The following is a 15,847-nucleotide window of genomic DNA, read 5'->3' as shown; positions in this document are numbered from 1 at the left end:
CTGGTTCAAATGGTGCTGGGGTTGAACCCATGGCTTGAAGAATCCTAGGCTAGCACCCCACAAAGTGACTTACATCTGAGCCCAAGAACCCATTGTCCATGAAGGTGTTCCTCATCCACCCAAGTAGCTACAGCCCTTGGTATAGACAGGTTTTGTTACTTCTTGTTAGGCTGCTATTGCACTTAGTGGAGACAGTGAGGAAGAAAAGGATTCCATTTCTATTGCTACTGCAAAACACAGGCCTTCCTTCCTCCCTCCCTTCCTGCTTTCCTTTCTTTCTTTATTTTTCTCTTTATGTTACCCTTCTCTTTTTATAGCCAAAATTCTTGCACTTTCCAAGGGTCAGCCTGTCAGTAATGGCCTTGTCATGAAAACAGCCCAGTTCATTAGTTGTGCTAATTTTATTTGATCTTTACAAGCAGCCTGTCCCTGGTCAGTTGCCAGAATTGGAGAATATTACCATATTTTTATTCAATGTATCAAGTGTATAGGGGCATATGTGCCACATTTCATGTGGGGTCAGAGGACTTTGTGGAGTTGGTTCTTCCCACCTGTGCCTGTGTTCCAAGGATCCAACTGAGATCACAGGCTTTCATACCTACTGTCTGCCCTGACTACCTTCCATGCCTCTGAGAACCCGTTGGTTATTATAATACTAAAGAGAGTGCTGAGAAAACATCTGGGACACAGCAAGTCCCCTCAGCCTGGGATCTGAGGAAGACTTCTGAGAAAAACTTGCCTCTGAGCCTGGTCTGTTCTTCTTCAGTTTGCTGACATGGTTTGAGTTTTGAAAGATTAATTGCATTATGTTCACAGGACTGGAACAACCAGGTAAGGCAGGCTAGCAGATACGCTTTGGTTACATTTCATACTGTAGCTATGTTCAAGTCAGAATCTAGACTCTCCACACAGGGCTGCTCATTGTGTCCTTTCCCCTGCAGGAGCATTCTTCCTCTACACCAGCTTTGCAGCCATGGGACTGGTTTTCGTCTATGGCTGTCTTCCTGAAACGAAAGGGAAAAAGCTGGAGGAAATTGAATCTCTCTTTGACAACAGACTATGTACATGTGGCGCTACTGACTCCGATGAAGGCAGATACATTGAATACATCCGGGTGAAGGGAAGTAACTACCATCTCTCAGACAACGATGCTTCTGATGTGGAGTAATTTCCAGCTGGTGACATTTTCATTCCTGAATTGAATGTGGGAGAAGGCCAGCACTTAGTCACTGCCCTGCTCGCAAGCCAAGTCTCCCCACAGTCCTTCCGAATGTCTCCATATTCTAGAAGACTTGACAATGAGAAAAATACAATCATGGTGATGTTTATTTTCATAAACAGAAATGCTTAAAAAAAACCCACAGAGTTTTCTTAAAGCAAATGTGTATAATCCCTTCTAGAGATGGTCTAAACAGTACTGTTGTACACAGTAACTTCAGTAGGACCCCTTTCACCTAAGACCATATACAATTATTAGTAGCAATACAGTCAGTGATAATCTAGGCAGATTATATATGTATATTTATAAAGTATTATTTAAGATGACCTAAAGGTATTTAATACCAAAACATAGCCCATTGACCCTAAATTTTCATACTAAGTAGTGGCTTTTCTATGGTACAAAGTGAATTTCATCTAAACTTCCATCCACAAATTTAGAAGACCTATAAGGACACAGCTGTCCCTCTCTCCTTTGGATTCCAGATGTTGGCTTCTGTCTCCAACACAGATACACTAATTTCTTCAGAGACTGAATACACAGGATCTTTTGAACACTATCCAAAGCAGGCCCGTTGAGGGTTATTTTCATACTTTTTTGCATTGGTGATGAGTATATTTGCACAGATAAGCTAGCATGTTTTGATAAGTATATTTTATTGTCAAAGTGAGAAAGAACAGATTTTTATATATCCTCATCTGTTTGTTGCAATTGTCTGCACAATTGGAATGCAATTGTACATGTAAAGTAGTGTCAGGTTGTCAACTGTATTCCAGGGTCAGTTTAATGCACACCAGACTCTCCACATTGTCACTTCTAGGCTCCTGCTGCTCTGTGCCTTCCTTGGTGTTCACTGACAGCTGCTGGCAGACTGGTTTTCTCTTTCTGATGCACAAGAGGAAGAAAGTCAGTGGCAGAAACAGTTATTAACATTTAACTTAAACCCTAGGATTCTTTCTCCACATATTATTGGCTCTTCCTAAGGACAGGAGCACACCTCAATACTGATTACTGTGTTTTCCCCTGAGAAAATGCAAGCTACTTTTAATTCTGTCTTTTCTCATTCCTAATAACTTGCTACATAACCAAAACTCAGAGCTGTGTCTGTTTCTTTATTTCATCCTTGGTTTGGTTTTCTGTCTACTCTAAAAACTGAGATTTCTGCTTTGGAAAAGACACAGATAGGTTATAATCCACAGTCAGTAAAAGAGGCTGACTTTACCTTTCCACACTATCTCTCAAAGTATTTGGTAGTTTCTATGTTCACCCAACACTGAATTCCTAGTTCTCACCACCCTACTAAGAGCTATGTGTGGTACAAACAAAATTCCTTGCTGACAAAACTCATTTGCTAGTTCTAAAGCTTGGATGAGTCTAATGACCAGTTAGGAACACATCAGTTTGATGTTTTACACAATGATCTAAACACCTAATTAAGTTCCATATCCAAGTGAATGGAGGGTAGTGATAAAATGGAGTATTTTGGCCAGTCTCCAAAATGCTTTTTCTTCTTTTAATGCCTGGCTTCTTCTTACCATAATTACCAAGCTGAGATGATAGCAAAGGAAGTTTATCCTCCAGGCACCACCAGAGGTACTTACACAGTCACTTTCGTGGCCTACATATCCTTCAGCCAAAAGAGGGAGTTCTCTCTGTTTGGTTGTTTAATGTTATTTTAAAAAAATAGTATAGTATTTTGAAAAAATTTTTTGTCAAATTAGGTGCTTTGAGATTTATTTATAGAGGATATTAGTACTAATTTTTCTCTAGAACAGAAGATATTATTTAATGGGAAGTATTATTTGATATTTATCTCTTAAGAAGTTTAACTCAATAGCATTTTACAAGATCAAATGAGCTATTATGTGGTATGGTTGGCATATTATGGGAAGAAAAATGAGTAAAGTAATCCTTTTAAAGTGTATTTTTCTGATTTGTTCAACTTGTTGCCTCAAATCTTCCCTTCATAGTCCACGTAGCCTTAGGTACACATGTGTCTGCAGCTGGCTGACACATGGGACACATGGGCTGAGACATGGGACACATATGACATAAAGGGACAGCTAGAGTCAATAGTCCTGAAAGCTGGGTGTGACCTGTTCTTGCTGACATAAGAACAAGTATGTTTTCAGCTTTCTGTGCATAAATTAATATAATAATGGGAAATTGTCCACATGTCTCTTGACCTGTACCCTTCTTCATTTCTAAAAATTATTTATATATTAATATTCCATACCTTTAACATACAAGACAGAACAGCACATATGACTTATTTATAACTTTTAAAAAGCAACTCAATACTTGAAAAGGAGCCTTCTATAATCCAGGTATGCTTTTTAGATTTGGTGAACATTTATAGCAAATTAAAAGTTCAAAGTTGGAATTTTCAGACTTTTATTCTATTAAACACCTTTTATGTTTCTAGTGTCAACTGCCAACTTGAAAACCACCCATGTGAAATCATCAAACATATATTTTGTAGGACAATTTCTATATGATATGATTTGACCTACCACATTAAAATAGACAGATTAAGCAGTGTGCTTGCCACTGCAATGATAGCTTTCTTTCCAAACATGCTGCAATTTCAATACCGGTGTGTTTCATTTGGGGAACACTGAGTGAAGAAGGTTGAGACCATACCTGCAACCTAGCTGGCTAATATGTAGGAGAATTAAGAATGCATCATTTGTCTACATGTAAGCACATACTGTTGAACGTGATTGTCAAAAAGATTTGGGGTTATGGGCTGTAGATACAGTTTAGTGGTAAAGTGCTGGCCTCAAAAGATTGGATGTTAATATTTTTCTTCCATGTAAACATCTGTAATAATTTTGATTATTACACCTACCTTAGTCATTGTCTAAAACATTGCTTTGAATATATATGAATATATATATATATGATATTTCCAGGAGAATGATAGCAGAATCTTTTAAATAATTTATCAGTGAAACACACTTTAGGATACATTCTTAATACTTGTTATTCACTCTAAAATGAGAGATCAGTAAAAGCACCAAATTTATGGATTTTTGCTCTAATTTTAGTATCTATTAAACGGGTGAAAGGCCAGGGAAAACAAATTGATAACTTGCCCATTTACTTTATACTAGCAAAGTATGGCTCAGAGGTTAAGAGCACTGACTGCTTTTCCAGGGGTCCTGAGTTCAATTCCCAGCAACCACATGGTGACTCACAACCATCCATCATGAGATCTGGTGCCCTCTTCTGGTGTGCAGATATACATAGAAGCAGAATGTTGTATACATAATAAATAAATAAAATCTTTTAAAAAATTATTATAAATCTTGGGGCAGGGTGAAGTGATGTTTTAGATAGTGTCACCCACAGGTTTTCTTTAATAGCTGAGTGCAATAACTTTTCAGTTGTCAACTTCAGACCATTTCCCTAACTAGGAACAAAAGAATTAGATGGTACAACCAGGCCCGGAGTAGAGGATTCCTGGTATACTCTCTCTAGAAAACTAGCCTACATCCTACCTTAAGCGGGAAAGTTATAGGTGAAATTCATAGTTCAAGAGTAGCCACTGCCTATACAAGACTCAAACCTGTTCTCTGGGCAGTTCTTCATGTCCTTCAGCCTGTCCATTTCTACCAGTACCAGTCATGCACAGGTTGGACAGTGTAGATATATTCAGTTCTCCAAGGTGAGCACCAGTGCTGCCACCTTCTGGGAACTTCGAGCAGTTGCATATGCCAAACAGCTACTTGCTCCCTGCTTCCTTGTATGCTGTTTGGGGAAGGAAATAGTCATGTGCTAATCAATCATCATCAGAAATTCACTTTATAAGTATTCACGTTCGGAAATACCCAGAAGCATTTTTGTCATCATCATACTGTGCTTGTGAGTACAGAGCAGGATAATTCTCCAAATCTTCACGTGTGTACAGTTCAGTCGATAGCAATTGAGTAATTCGGTCAACAGAATTTTCAATGCCATCTTTTACAGATAATATTCACATTTTAGACAGGCTCATGGAGTTGATTTTGTCATATCCACATAAATAGGATAAGAAATGGACTGTGCAGATAATCAATATCCAAACCTATGAATCTCTACTTTACAAAGTTTTCAGATTTTGCCCAATTCAACATTATCCATTTCACTAAAATTTAGACAATATAATGTTAACTGTAGCCAAAGTAGAAATTTATGTCCTATATACATGTCCAGATTTTCTGGTGGCTCCTGTACTGTGTCTCTCTTGATGTTACAGTACCGTTTGTAATAAATGTTCTAATTTCTATTTAGGAACTCTAAATATACATCTCTATTAAATCGGAAGTTTCATGCTTTTAGAGGTGGACGTATTTTGAACTGTACATTTTAATTTTCAGAATGCATGTTATATACTGTTTAATACTTGACATATCTTGGCAAATCTAGTCTTTTCATTCCTACCTGTGACATACAGAGTATCTCTTGAAAACTGACACTGTCCCATTTACCAAATCATGCTAGCCTATGCTGTATCAAAAGTATGGTATATTTTATGGAGATTTAGTGATATACATGTAAATGTTTTTTAAGTTATTTTATTGAACTTCAATATTTACATAAAGTTATAATCTTTTTTTAAAGAAAGTGTCAGTGCCAGAGCTGTATAAGAAAATAATCAAATAAAGGTAAAGATAATTCATTCTCCCAGACTCTTAACTTCCTCACTTCTCATCTGAGATTTTAGTGTCTACATTACATAATGAACACACTGTGAGAACTGTGTGTAAACAAAATCTTTTTTAATAATTTTAATTTTATGTTTGTTTGCATGTAGATCTTTTGCTTTCATATGCATGGCTGGTGTTGGTGGAGACCAGAAGAGGGCATCAGCTCCCCTGGAAATGAAGTTCCCAGTGAGTGCTGGGAATTGCTTTGAAGAGCAACCATTGTTCTAAACCACTGAGCCATCTCCTTGACCCCCATACTGTCCTTTCTATTAGAGGGTTGAAAAGGGCAAGATCCATTAATGACAACAACAGCAATGTAAAGAAACCATTTGGCAGATCTTTAAGTTCCTGCAGGGTGAGCACTTGCTGAACTCAAGATCTGTGCTCAAGTTTCATTTCTCCTGGAAACTGCTTCTCTATATTAGCCAATCCCATAAGGCCATGCTGCCAGTGTAACCACTCAGAGGGCAGCACAGTGTATTAGGAATCAAAACTCAGTGGGACTCCCTCTGGGCGGACTTGCCTGCTTACTTAACCAAGTGTGGCTAAACACCTTTCTACAGAAGTACAACCCACACTTGGGCTGTGTGCTCATTTTCTTGAGACTACCCCAGACCCATTTATTGTAGCTCAGCACCTAACTTGGGCTTTTATGTCTCCTATCCCCAGAAGTGCAGGCTGCTGCTTTGTTTTGGCAACCCTGGTAATGAAGATAGCCCCTGATTCTAAACTCAGGGAAACACAAAAAGTAAATCAGTGGTGCAGAGAAAAGGGCCCAGTGCAAACCCTGCACCATGGTAATTTTGTACAAAAGCCAAGGTTTTAAAAAATAATGGACTGAAGAAAACTGCCCCTCCATTTCCAGTAGCTCCTCAGCCAGGGGTGGTATTTTGCACTCACCTTCTCCACCCTTCCATGATGAGATTTTGTCTAGCTTGAGCTTGCCCCTGTCTTCTGCATGCTGTCACAATTTCTGTACCTTGTGTCTAGAAAACACCATTTTCTTTTGTTGTTGTTTGTTGTTGTTGTTGACTTTTTGGGTTGTTTTGTTGTTTGGGGGAGGGGGTTGTTTGTTTTTCCAGACAGGGTTTTTCTGTGTTGCCTTGGCTGTCCTGGAACTCCCTCTGTAGACCCAGCTGTCCTCAAACTCACAGAGATTCACCTGCCTCCACCTCTTGAGTGCTGGGATTAAAGGCAGAGAACACTACTTTCTTGAAGTCATCATCTGCCTCTGTCTCTTACAATCTTTCCTTATTTTTGAGCAGTTCCCTGAGCCTTGGTGGGGGATGTGATATTTAAGCCCCATTTAGGATTGACATCTGGTAGGCTTGCCACTCTGCAGGGCATGCCCTGCTCCCACAACATACACTGGACTGGATAGAAGGAGGATGGGAAGACTCAAAACTCAAAATTGGGTGAGTAGGGAGGGAAGGGGGGAGGTGTGAGAGGAGTTGGGTGTGAATCTGATCAAAAAACATTTTAAGAAATTCTCAGTTAACTGAAGAATATTTTAAGTACTACTAAGCACTCCTAAGTGCTACTAAGTGTTATTAAGTTAATAATAAGTCTGAAATAGACTATTGCTATCCATGAAATAGTGTGTTTTAATTGGATGGGGAAAAAATGTCCGGGCAGTTAATTCTCATTCTTTTCCTATTAACTTAATTATTAGGTATACATCATCAGAATAATATAAGACTCAGAAGCTATATAGGTATGGACATCTAATTTTTGGTAAAGTTGTCAAAAATGAATGCTGGGGGGAAAAGATAGTCTATTCAACAAATGGCGTTAGCAAAACTGGATTTCAATCTATAGAACAAAAACAAATCTGTATTTCTCACTCTGCACAATTCAAAATCAATCCGGTGTAAATCAAAGACCCTAATTTAAAACCTGAACCACTGACACTGTTAAGGGAAAACACAGAAATATTCCTGCAGGACACAGGTATAAGCAAGAACTTTCGGAATAGGATCCCAATAGCATGAGAAATAACACCAATAACTGGCAAATGAAATGTATTATATGAAATTCAAAACCTTCTGCACAGTGAACTATCAACAGAGTGAACAGACAGAAAACCATTGTCAGGTATACTTCATAAAAGGCATTAATATCTAGAAAATAGGAAATACTGTGAAAAAAAAGTCCAAACACAAGCCAATAAACAGGTCACCACTGAACACCCAGTTCTCCAAATAAGACAAATGGCCAGTAAACATTCTTTAAAAACATTTCAGTGTCCTTAGGCATCAAGGAAATGCAGTTTAAAACTACTTCCAGATTCCATCTCACCCCAGTTAGATTGGCTGTCATCAAGAAAACAATGACAACAAATGCTGGAGAGGATATAGAGAAATGGGGAAACTTATTCATTGTTGGTAGAAGTGCAAGCTGATGTAACACTGTAGAAATCAGGGCTGAGGCCTCCAAAAGTACTAAAATCAGAACTTCCATCTGGCCCTGTCACATTGCTCTTGGTAAAAGCCAAATCTTACCACCGAAACATTTGCACATTCTTGAATGATTATTGTTGGTCTTTCATCATACTAAGGACATGGCATCACCTAGATGTCAATAAATAGATGGGTGGACAAAGAAAGTGTGGTACATATACACTTTTATTCAACCACAAAGAAGAATGAAGTTATGAAATTTGCTAAGTAATGAATAGAACTGAAAAATATTGGATGATGTCAGATTAAGAAGTGGATCTTAACTGTTAGAGATGTATATTTATGCCAGAGTAATGTACTTACGAAGCAAAAAGACAGGAAAATTAAAAGGAGCTCATGACATAGGGAAAAGAGGCTTTAATGGAACGTAGTGGGCAAGGTAACAATGCATGTGGCCTGAGTGTCCCCAGGGCTAGACATAGATAAGCACAAGGAGAATGGGATGAGTGGGGATGGGAAGGAGCAAAGGTGGGGGAACCAACATATAATAGCCATTATAAAAAAGGCAACACACACCCTGTTCAAAATTAAAATGAGAAAATTGCTTTGTGAGTGAACCTCAGCATAATTAGTCTCCGTTTCCTTCCTATGACATGGTGCTTATGCACCAAATAGATTCTCCATCTCCACAGTGTCTATACTCACAAAGCCCTGCACCACAAACAGTTTTCTGAATGAGATTACTTAGCTACAGCTGGTAGTATTATGGAGAAACACAAGTTACAGAGCAGCATATGGATGGACCCAAGTCAGATTTTTAGTGGTGTCATTTCTGCCACTGACCTTTGTCACTTCGGTTTTTTGTTTTGTTTTGTTTTTTAACAAGGAGCTTTACAATAAATAAATGAAACCTTCCAACTGCTTCTACTTGAAAAATGTTATGGCTATGTCCTTCTGTAGGACCACTGGCTCTAGACTTAGGAACTAACCATGAGTACTAGATACAATTTACAGTGTAGTGGAAAATGTAGAAGAATGAGGATTTTAGTTAAGATCTAAAATGACCAGTAATTTTACCCCACAAAAGGATCCAGATCTACTGTCCTAATGGGCTTCATTTATTTGAAGTCCACCCTCTGTGGAATGAGCACAGCCAATCTGTAGTGATTACTGTTTATATGGTCTTTCTCTTCCTCCCTTCCCTTCCCTTCCCTTCCATTCCCTTCTCTTCCTCTTCCTCTTTCTCTTTTTTTTTTTTCTCTTTTTTCAAGACAGAGTTACTCTGTGTAGTCCTGCCTGCCCTGGAACTCTCTTTGGTTTGTTTTGTTTGTTTGTTTGTTTGTATTTGTTTTGTTGTTGTTGTTGTTTTGAGACAGGTTTTCTCTGTGTAACAGCCCTAGCTGTCCTGGAACTCCCTTTGTAGACCAGGTTGGCCTCGAACTCACAGAGATCCTCCTGCCTCTGCCTCCCAAGTGCTGGGGTTAAAGGCTTACACCACCACACCTGGCATCTTTCTCTTTTTTTAACTTATTTTTTAAATAAGCTTATATTTTATAGATGTACTTCTTAAATCATGTGTCTTTGTCTGTGTGGGGACATGTACATGCAAGTGAAAATGCCTACAGGGGCCAGAAGAAAGCATGGGATCCCCGTGAAGTTGGAGTTACAGGTGTTTGTGAGCTGCTCATAGTGAGTGCTGGGATCTGAAAGCAGGTCCTCTGGAAGGACCAGAAGTGTTCATAACCACAGAGGCATGTTCCCAGTCCTTTCTGTGGGATTCCCTGGATAGGACTGCACTGCTTTGTGGGTACTGGTAATCAGATCTGGGTCCTCTGTAAGAATAACAAGTGTTCTTAAACAGTGAGCCATCTCTCAGCTAAGTATCATTATTTTGAGCAAATTTATTTGTGAGAAAAGTCTAGAAAAGCAAAATGAAAAGGGTGTATATCTGCATTCCACTCACTCTGTAACTGGCTCTGACTTGCTTTTTGTACTTCTGAGTTTCTGATCTATGTCATTTTCCTTTTATGTAAGACTCTCTGTTAACTATGTGGGGGTGGCAAGGAGACTAGCAATAGAGTTTCTGAAGTGTTCTGTTTATCTGAGAAAATATTTCTCCTTCTGTTTTGAAGGACAGCATCTCAGTGCTTTTTCCCAGCTCAGATGAGATCGGGCACTTTCAAGGTGCTATGGTTGTAGACAGTGGCTTTTTCTAACTAACTAAACTCCCCTCCGTTTTTTACAGGCTTTTATGGTTTCTGAGAAGCCTTTGTTCCGACATAATTAGATTACTTTTCCTTTGACTCTTTCCATGACTGTGCTAGTGAGAATATGATGTGCTGGACTGTGAGGGGGTTGTTTCTGTTTTATGTTTGTTCTGCCTGCTGTTCTCTGAACTGATGGCTTGCTTTGGGGCATTAGGAAATTCCAAGTCATTATTCCTTCAACTATTTCCTCTCTGTTCTTTTCTTCTTCTTCTTATGGGCTTTCCATTCTTGATACATTAAGCCTTTTGTACTTGTTGCACAACTTCCAGATAGTCTGTCCTGTTTTCCTCACTCCTTTTTCATTTTGTTTTGTTTGGAAGTCACAAGCTCAGAGATCCTTCCATGACCTATGTCCAATCTGCTATTGTGTCCGCCACAGTCATTCTTCATTTCTGTGATGATGAAGGTCAATAAGGTCAATAAGACCTTCTCTGAATTTCCATCTGTGCTGATGCAGTAGCCACTGTTTGTCTACTCTTTCCATCAAAGCTCTTTGAATATTAATAATGCATGTTTTAATTTCTCAATTTTGTCACTCCAGTGTCTGTAACTTATTGGAGTCTGGATCTTACATCTGCTCTAACTCTGACTTTAAACTAGTTTTGTTGGTGTTGTTTGCCTTTTAATATGTCATATGTATATACTAGCATATATAATTTCAATAAAATATTTTGGTAAGAGGGAGTCCTGTGTATTGAATCTAAGGTCTAATGCATGATAGACAAGTGTTGCTGTTGTGGAATATTATTTTAGCTAGGCAAGGATGTGTTACATTTGTTTTTGCTGTGGAATATTACTTTAACTGTGTAAGGGTGTATTACATTTGTTTGTGCTGCAGTTGTTTAATGATATAAGGATGTGTGTTTAATTATGTAAAGATTTGTTGCATCTGTGTCATCTTGCCTGCCTAAGGCACCTGATTGGTCTAAGAAAAAGCTGAATGACCAATAGCTAGGCAGGAGAAAGGATAGGCAGGGCCGGTGGGCAGAGAATAAATAGGAGGAGGAATCTAGGCTCCAGAGGGAAAAGAAGAATGGGAAGAATGAGAGAAGATGGAGGACTTGCTGGAATGAGAAGCCAGGCAGATCCAGAGGTAAGAAAAGTGATAAGCACCCAGGCAAAAGGAAGGTAAAGAGAAACAGGTTAATTTACATTAAAAGAGCTAAGCAGAAGTACCTAAGCTAGGCCGAGCGTTCATAACTAATAATACATTTCTGTGTCACGATTTGGGAACTGGTTGGTGGGTCAAAAAGAAAAAGCCTTGTACATGATTTCTAGATCTTGTTTTTTTTTTTTTTTAACCACATATTCTCGGCTGCCTTGAAACTGTGGGCTGCCTGCATTTACTCTTAGAGTGCTGGAATTACAGCACTTATTGTTTTATATTCTATTAGTCAAAATGCCAAGTGCTTCTAAGACTTATTGGAGGGTCTTGTTTTGCCCTATTTACCAAATGTAGGGAGGGATCTTACTAGGTACCTGTGAATGTCAACAGCTCATGCATTTACTGGGAGAAGCTTTTCCCTGTAACTTACCCTCCAACTCCCCTTTCTTCTAACAGTTCCTCTGAGTTGTTCCATCTTTCCAGTGGACACAGGGCACTACTGTTTTCCTTGCTGGGTTCATAAGAAATTCACCCTTTAAGGATCTGGAAGTAAAATCTATATTCTGCAAGTTTGCTCTATTATGTGTTCAGAGTAAACAGTTCTTGCCAAAGTCTTGTGAAAGGATTCCCACTCATCCCTACTTCTATTCTTTGTGTACCCTCAGCCATGGAACAAGTACTTTCCCTTGTGGAAACACTGAGCCCAAATATCTAACTTGTCATGCAATTCTGTTAAAACAGAGGGAAACTTACAAATCCAAAACTTATGTGCTCTTGGGTAGGAGCTGGGAGGAGAGTTCAGAAACTTTGTGGTGTAATCCCTTGCAGGAAAAGGGTGTGAAGGGTGGGGTAGATTTACCAGAAGTTGGACTGTGTGCTTTGAAGCCTTTGGGGCAGGAAAAGTATAGCCAGTCAAGGAAGCAGCATTCCTGACATCCTCTAGAAGGCTGATATGTGTGAAAATAGCCAAAGAGCAAGAAGTCCCTTGAGACACACTTTCCTTCCCTCTTCTCGAATTGTTGTGGAACTAAGCAGGGCTAGGGAGTGTTCCTGAAGGACTGTTTAGTTTCCAGGTGGGAAAATAGAGCTCAGGAGGCTGCTTCTCATGCCAGAAAATCTAGCTACAGTTTTTCTCCTGTATTAGCCAATGCTTGTGCATTTGTGGATTAGGTGCATGCATGCACAGAGCCATGCTGTTTGGAAACCATGATGACGAGAAGGCGGCAAAAGAGAAATCTTTCCTTTCCCAAAGAAACAAGACCTCCTCACCAGCAGCAATCCACATGCCATAAGACTATGGAAACAGATATGCATGCAATTGGGCTGTATATTCCTGTCACCTGTTACTAAGGGAGACCTGACAGCAGCGCCACAGGTACCTGGTAAAATCTCTCCCTACAACCAAACATGATACACCAGGTAAAAGAAACTCCAATACAAAGCCTTTAGTGAAATGGTTTAAGGGGTATAGGGCATGTGCAGTGAAGCAATCTCAAGTCTTTTAGTGTGTGTGTGTGCTGAGCCACGATGATGGTGCTCACAGGTGCCTCTTGTTTTCCTACTTTCCATGGGACTAGGTAGATGTAGGAGCTGGACTGTGTGTCTCCCTCCACAGTGTGGACAGTTGCAGACTGAGGTTGGTTTCTGTTGAACACTGATAAACAGTTTCTCCTGACAGTGGGCCATAATTCAAAATATCAACTTTATTCCCTCCCTGCCAGAAGCATGAAGGAGTGGAGTCCCTGTTCTCACCACATATCGCTACTATGCTATGTAGACGTGAAATTCAAAATTTCTAGGGATCACAGGAGGGTCCTCATTGTCACTGGGTCCCTGGAGGGTTTTCCTTCAGTTTTCCACACTAAGATACTTGTCCAATTACAGCATAGGAGTGCCCACTCAGGCATTGCTTCTTCCAGAAGTTTCTGGCCCAGTACATTGTGATACTCTGTATCTGGGCTATCATTCTAGTTGCTTTTCCTTTGATCTTACCTGATATACAGAAGAGCTTCTGATGTCCATTTAGTTCAGCTTGTGATTTGAAAGACAGAATGTGACTGCTAAGCTCCTTCTATGGCCAGACTGGAAACCTAAGAAGTTTCCTCAATGTTGCAAAACATAATTTGCAAACTTCAGCTGAGGTAAACACAACAAAGCTTAAGATAATGCCTTCCAAAAAGAACTTCTGGGAAAATGACTAGGAAAGGCCATGGCTGAGAAGTCTCTGAGCTCTGAGACAGGTGTGCCTGCTGCCCTGTCCTCCACCATGATGGTCACAGTGCCATGTCTGCATGACTAATACAATGCTCCCCACCATGACGGTCATGAACTCTAGCCCCTCTGGAACTATAATAAACTAGAATTCAATAAACTCTTCCTTCTATGATTTAAGAAAAAAAGGATTATGGCCCAGTCCAATTGGATAATTATACAACATAGAGCTAAACTTAATGAAACAAAGAAGGCATATGAAAACAATCCTTTAAAGAAAAAAAATACAGATTTGAAGCACACTTGGTGATCTGTTTGTGTTTCCTACAAAGTTAAAAGTTCACTTGCTGAGCCAGGAAGGCTCAGGGGATAAAGGCGCTTGCCAACCAGCCTCACAAGATGAGTTGTTACGTGTGGACCCATATGGTGGAAGGAAATAACCTCTCCTGCAGTTATGACCTCCACATGCTTGCTGTGATATGTGCCCCCACCCCCAATAAATACATGGAATAAAACACTTGAAGGACATTTAAGACTACATTGTTCCTGTAAAGATTATGCATATTACATGTGAATATTAAATTGTAGTTTATATATAACAAATCAGGTTTCCTCATGTAAATTGTTTTCATTCAAGAAAAAAAAATAACAGACCTAAAATGGAAAAAAAAATTGTATTTTCTGAATAGATCAAACCTTACTATATTATTAACAAATGCCCTACCAAAACAAAACATAGACCAAAAAGAAAAAGAAAAAAAAGAAATTGGAAATTTTTAATATATTTACTTAAAATGGACATCTGTCCCCTGTTAGTTTGATAACTTTTAGGGAAGGTGACATGTCTATCCCATTTCAAACTATGAGCAAACTAGTTTGAAATGGCCTGAGTCTTGTGAAACCTCAAAGCCCACTTCTAGTGACCAACCACCTCCAACAGGACCACAGCCAGTCCTTCCTAAATAGCTCCACCAACAGGGGACCGAGTATTCAAAAATATGAGCCTATGAGGGTCATTCTCATTCAAGCCACCACAATCTAACCAACAACTTGAATCAAGTTTCTCATGGTAGTTAGTGGCTCCTGTGGAGAACATTGTCTCTAATCTCTCAAATTGCTTTCCCCAGCTTAGGCATGACAGCTGGAGCAGAAATCAAAGAAAAAGGAAAGCATGTATGTTCTACACTCACATTGTCACAATGCCACATTCACTAGATTTCATACTCAAAAATGAAAACAAAACAAAACAATATCCACCCAAATTTCCCAGGAAGAGAATGAGTCTATCTTTTGGCAAAAGGCAATACAGCACAGTACTGTACTACAGTGCACACAGAGAGAACTGGGGAAGCCTGGTCACTCCTGCAATCCACAAGACTAGATTTGCTTTCTGCTCCTCAAACAGAATTCTATTAAAAATTATTCCTAGGGGCATTTTCCTCACACAGTGACATGATATTTGGAAGTATAAAGACTTTTTGTACTTTAAAAAAGACTTTATAAAGATATTTTGAAGATAAACCTTCAAGAAGGCTTTATCTGAGTACAATAAAGTATCTTTATTTAATGATAGAAAATATGACTGAAATAGAAGTATACATACACTGTCTGACTATGCCATATCTTATGTTTCAAGTTTCAGCGTGTGTCAAGATCATTTGAAAATACACAGTAGCCCAGCATTGGTGACTCACGCCTTTAATCCCAGCAATTGGGAAGCAGAAGCAGGCGGATCTCTTTGAGTTTGAGGCCAGCCTGGTCTCCAGAGAGAGTGCCAGGATAGACTCCAAAGCTACACAGAGAAACCCTGTCTCTAAAAACTAAATAAAATAAAAAAGAAGAAAATACACAGTAAATCTAGCTACAAAATTCAGAAAAGACTCCTAGACTGTGACATACACAGCAAGATTGCACATGTGAGGGTACTGAACATCACTTATAGCCATTGTGAACAA

The 15,847-nt window shown here is 39.2% G+C and overlaps 1 protein-coding gene across 1 annotated transcript in view; it reads left to right on the top strand.

Annotated features, from left to right (window-relative positions):
• LOC100750437 (solute carrier family 2 member 13) overlaps window positions 1-5,892 on the top strand; it is a 261,443-nt gene extending 255,551 nt beyond the window's left edge. The window contains exon 10 of the mRNA XM_027396332.2: window positions 942-5,892. Coding sequence (XP_027252133.1) covers window positions 942-1,168 — 227 coding nt within the window. The 3' untranslated portion in view covers window positions 1,169-5,892. The remainder of the gene's footprint in view (window positions 1-941) is intronic.
• The last annotated feature ends 9,955 nt before the right edge of the window (window positions 5,893-15,847 follow it).

The sequence above is a fragment of the Cricetulus griseus genome, chromosome 2 (assembly GCF_003668045.3).
Source record: "Cricetulus griseus strain 17A/GY chromosome 2, alternate assembly CriGri-PICRH-1.0, whole genome shotgun sequence".
NCBI lineage: Eukaryota > Metazoa > Chordata > Mammalia > Rodentia > Cricetidae > Cricetulus > Cricetulus griseus.
The sequence above is the reverse complement of the archived record's forward strand: the minus strand, read 5'-3'. Positions and strand labels throughout refer to the sequence as shown.